The sequence below is a fragment of the Alexandromys fortis genome, unplaced genomic scaffold, assembly GCF_014885135.2.
Source record: "Alexandromys fortis isolate MF-2015 unplaced genomic scaffold, M_Fortis_MF-2015_v1.1 scaffold_30, whole genome shotgun sequence".
Classification (NCBI taxonomy): Eukaryota; Metazoa; Chordata; class Mammalia; order Rodentia; family Cricetidae; genus Alexandromys; species Alexandromys fortis.
Window position 1 is genome coordinate 10,886,954 of NW_026067922.1, and position 4,868 is coordinate 10,891,821.

Genomic DNA, 4,868 nt, shown 5'->3' on the forward strand with positions numbered 1-4,868 from the left:
GTCTAATGTATCACAGCTCGACCTTCAGCTAACTGTGTAGTCAATGGCCTTCAACCCTTGATCCTTCTCCTCTCTACCTCCCCAGTACTGGGATTACATAACATACACCACCACTATGCTTTGTTTTATGCAATACTTGGGATCAAACCCAGGGCTTTGTATATGCTAGGTAAATATTCCACCAACAACATGAGCTACATGCTCAGCCCTGAAACAAAATTAAAGTTTAGATTTCTTCATTTATGTTATCTGTGAGGACTTGACTTGCATGGATATGTGTGCATCACGTGCACACTTGACGACCAAGGAGTTCAGAAGGGAACATCGGATGCCATGGAACTGGAGTAATGGTGGGTGGTTGTAAATCACCGTGTGAGTGCCGGGAACTGAATCTGGGTCCCCTGCAAGAGCAACAAGTGCTTTTAACCCCTGGCCACCTCTCCAGCCCCCCAGTTCGAAATTTGATTATTTGTCTCTATTACATTTACAGCCCGTAGCCCCAGGCCACCCCACCCAGGTTTAGTGCTGGTGTTAAAGATGATGGCTGTCTATGGAATTCTCATGAGTCTTCTATCATCAGATAATAGAAACATCGCTTTACAGATGGGGACCCTGAGACTCTAGCAAGCTAAGCCTGCACACGCCAGAGCTGGCTTATGAACCTGGACCTTCTGGCTCCTGTACTTTGACCTTTTGGGTTTCATATTTGGCCCCTGACTGCTTGCTGTCTTTCAGAGGCTGAGTGCCTGGCCAAAATGAATGTCACAGTGCACGTCCCAACTAGGAGGGGGAAAAAATCCCTGAGAGCGGACTACTTGGGTGGGGAACACTCTGTACTTGCAAGCATTTGCCTATGCTCAAACTCACCTCCCAGCCCAGTGGGTTCCATCCCTGTTGGGTGTCTATTGAAACCCTACCCCTCCTCTGCCTGGCTCTTAAGCCAGCTTCTCACAGGCGCCTTCCCGGCCCCCCGGGCAGGCACAATCCCTCCTGAACTGTGCCTCAAGAACTCTGGCTGGCAGGCTGCCGCCTGCCCACCCACAGTTGGCCTGACCTCCTTTAGTGACCAGGCTTCACATCTCCCCACCCTGCTGGGCTCTGCCCGTACTCAGGAATCAGAACTGAAACCCAGGCCAGTCCAGAAACTCCATGAATGTCTGTAGCCAGCGCTGCAGGTGGGTGGTGCCAACCAAGCAGGTGCCTCCAGGGCTTGTGCCACTGCCAGCTGCCCTTTTCCCAGCCCCATGGTGGCTGAGTTGCTTTAACTCTTCCCAGAAGCCAGACAGCTGAGCCCGGGCCCCCAGTCAGAGCAGCTGCAGCTCCCCGTCTCTCCTGTATGCTCACCAGATCTTTGGAAACCTTGCACAAGCACTCTTGGTCTCATCAATCCGTTTGGGCTTCTGCTTCAGTTTCTGGACTTGGTCACAGTTCCTCTGCATTACTAAAGCCACGACCCTGGGCACTCCCTTATCCCAATACCTGATGTCCCACCATCAGAGGGAGACATTGATTTCACTGGGCCTGCTGGTTAGGTGGTCCGGAACACTAGCGTACAGCAGGTCAGATTCTTCCAGAAGACAGAGGTCTGAGCCATAGTCCCAAGGCCCTAGAAAACTCAACCTTAGAGCCAATAGCAGGAGGATGGACTCTATCACCCCTCACTGTCCCCACCTCCCCACAGCCTCTCTTGCTCTGAGAACAAACAAGAGAAGCCAGGCTATGGAGGGACAGAGGACAGCCGCCGCCTGTTCATTTTCTTCAGTGAATGAGCATTTCTCTAGCCCATGGGACAGTGAGGGAAGTGGCAGAATAAGGGGGTCTGTAGGGGTTGGCGCAGTTGGGAAGGCAACACAGTCAATGTGAAACCCACATGAAAAATCCTACAAGTGGTGCAAATGCTGTAAACACAATTGCAGAAGCAGAGGCATGGAGAACAGGGCTTGTTCGTTGGTCAGCCTAGCCTACACGGCTAGTCTCAGACCAAAGGGATGCCCTGTCTGAAAACAACAAGGTGGATGACACCTAGAAATAACACCTGAGGTTGACCTCTGACCTAAACACACACACACACTTACCTAACCACACGTGCCACTCCCACCTCACACACACACACACACACACACACCTAACTACACGTGTATGCTACCCCATCTCACACACAAATCTAACACGTGCCACCCACACCACACACGTGTGCCACCCACACCTCACACACACACACCTACCTAACACATGTGTGCCACCCACACCTCACACACACACACTTACCTAACACATGTGTGCCACTCACACCTCACACACACGCACACACACACACACACAAGCAGAATGCAGATATCCAATCAGAGCTTCCCCAGGTTACAGAGCCAATGAGCATGGACTTGGGGGGCAGACAGAGTCTACACTGGTCCCAGATTCACCGTCAGCTTCCTTAGATGCCTGCTACCTAGGCTGGCCTCAATCAACACATAACAGTGAAGCCTGTACCTCAGGACACCCAAGAGTCAGTCAATGCGTCTGGTGGGCATCCAGCACCGCATACAAAGGAAGAGGAATTTACATCTCAACTCATACAGGTGAGGATGGGTGCTACATTTAAGTGACGTTCTGGACTTAAAGAAAGAAAAAAAGCTACTTTAATCCCCGACTAACCCCAGAACAGCTCACTTAATCAGACTGTGACTGTGATTCACCAGAGGGGCATTCTCAACAGGTCATGTCACTCCTGTCCCCAGGGCTAGGCCTGCGATAACACTTTCACAAGCATGGGTCCTTTAGGGGAATATCTGCCTGTGGAACTGAGTGACAAATGGGGACAGACTAGGAGCAGAATCCAGAACTTCCTCCACTTGGGCTCCCATCACTGCCCTGCAACCTATCCCTCCACGGCATCCCTTCATGGACCACCCGCCCTGCAGCCTGTCCCTCCACAGCATCCCCTCGTGGACCACCTGCTCTGCCCTCCACGGCATCCCCTCGTGGACCACCCGCCCTGAGGATGAACTGCCAGGTGCCGGGTGGGGTGCACCACCAGCATCCAGGAGGCATCTCCCTGAGGATGCAGAATAGCACATGCTCTGTACTCTCAGAGCCCTCCCTGCTGCTGGTCCAGTCCCTGCATTCAGGGTCCCGACATAGTAGCATGGTGGTGTCCGGGGGCATCACTTAGGTCAGGATTATAACCTGCACCCAAACCTACTGGCTTTTTCAGGAACAGTGAGGCCCGAATTTTAGCCCCAGTCCTATCCTCAATATTCAGTGCTACTTGGCGTGATCTCAGCAACCCACTTTGGGCTTTGGGATCTTCAGTGAACATACCACATCTGAACAACCTCCCCTTTTCCTGGACTTTGAATGAGGTCTGAAACAGGCAAGCCAGAAGAGCCGAGAGCTTCAGAGTCCTAGGAGACCACGTCAAATACGGTGCTGTAAACGACCAGGCCAGACGCAAATTATTCTCCTGCTTCTTTCTACCTTCCTCCCTGATGAGGCAGGGACCTGAGAAGACCCATGGTCAAAGCATACCCCGAGCATTCTCCATCCAGGGCAAAGAAACCAGGCTTTAAGCCCTAAGTCACCGCCAACATCTTATAGAGAAGCCTCCATGAGAGCCCTGGGGTGGGAGCTTGCAGGGCACATGGCTGGATACTGTGAAGGGAGACCCTCCCAAAAGGATCCTCTAGACACAGCAATGCACTGCTGAGCTTGGAAGCAGAGGTTGGTTCTACCAGCAACCACATGCAGCCTTACCCATGACCATGCCGAATCCACGGAGCTCTTGTCCTGGGGCGGCTCCCACTTGGAGCTGCAGATCCGATCCTGCTCTGCCATGGCTAGACCCTGCAGAGACCGGAGAGAAATGACCCTCAGGGACACCGGCTCAGGAGCTGGAGGCTTAGCCTGGCGACACCGGAGTAGGCAAAACTGCTTCCCTTTACTGAGCCTGGGCCAAGTCACAAGGCCCCAGCAAAGAGCAGGGTGTTGAATTGCAAATCCTTTCCCACCTGGGGACTGGCTGACAAACACAACAGCCAGGATGCAAAGATACCAGAAAATGCCAGTTTCTGACCAGTTTGTGTGAGGCAACAGAGGAGGGCTAGCTGGCATATCAGGGCACTTCAGATCCACCACGTCCACTCCTGCCTGTGAGACTTAGCTCAGGAGTAAGAACGAGACAGAGCAACTTCCAAAGCTGACAAGTCCTAAGACAGACTCGGGATTGAAACCAACATGGGATTCCCAGAGGAATCTGATGAGAGGAAGCACTGGCAGACAGGCCATCTCTCAGGCCCCTTCCTAACTGAGTGCAGCCAATGGCGCTTACAAGAGACTGCAGTCCATAGTCAGGGAGACGACTCGGTGAAGAAAATTGCTTGCTGTGTATCTTAGTAAGTTTCTATTGCTCTAATAAAATACCATGACCAAAAGCAAGTTGAGGAGGAAAAGAACCCGGAGGCAGGAGCTGATGCAGAGGCCATGGAGGAGTGTCGCTTACTGGTTTGCTCCCTATGCTTGCTCAGACTGCTTTCTTTTAGAACCCAGGACCACCAGTCCAGGGATGGCCCCACCCACCATGGGCTGGACCCTCTCCCATCAATCACTAAACAAGAAAATGCCCTACAGGCTTGCCTACAACTTTTTTTTTTTTTTTTTTGGTTTTTCGAGACAGGGTTTCTCTGTGGGGCTTTGGAGCCTGTCCTGGAACTAGCTCTGTAGACCAGGCTGGTCTCGAACTCACAGAGATCCACCTGCCTCTACCTCCAGAGTGCTGGGATTAAAGGTGTGCACCACCATTGCCCGGCTACAACTTGGTTTTGTTGAAGCATTTTCTTAACTGAGGTTCCCTCCTCTCAGATGACTTTCGCTTG

The 4,868-nt window shown here is 52.3% G+C and overlaps 1 protein-coding gene across 3 annotated transcripts in view; it reads right to left on the reverse strand.

The window, feature by feature from the left end:
- Lpin1 (lipin 1) overlaps window positions 1-3,836 on the reverse strand; it is a 122,240-nt gene extending 118,404 nt beyond the window's left edge. For all 3 annotated transcript variants that reach the window (XM_050141817.1, XM_050141816.1, XM_050141815.1), the window contains exon 1: window positions 3,751-3,836. In XM_050141817.1, coding sequence (XP_049997774.1) covers window positions 3,751-3,831 — 81 coding nt within the window. In that variant the 5' untranslated portion in view covers window positions 3,832-3,836. The remainder of the gene's footprint in view (window positions 1-3,750) is intronic.
- Window positions 3,837-4,868: the final 1,032 nt, after the last annotated feature.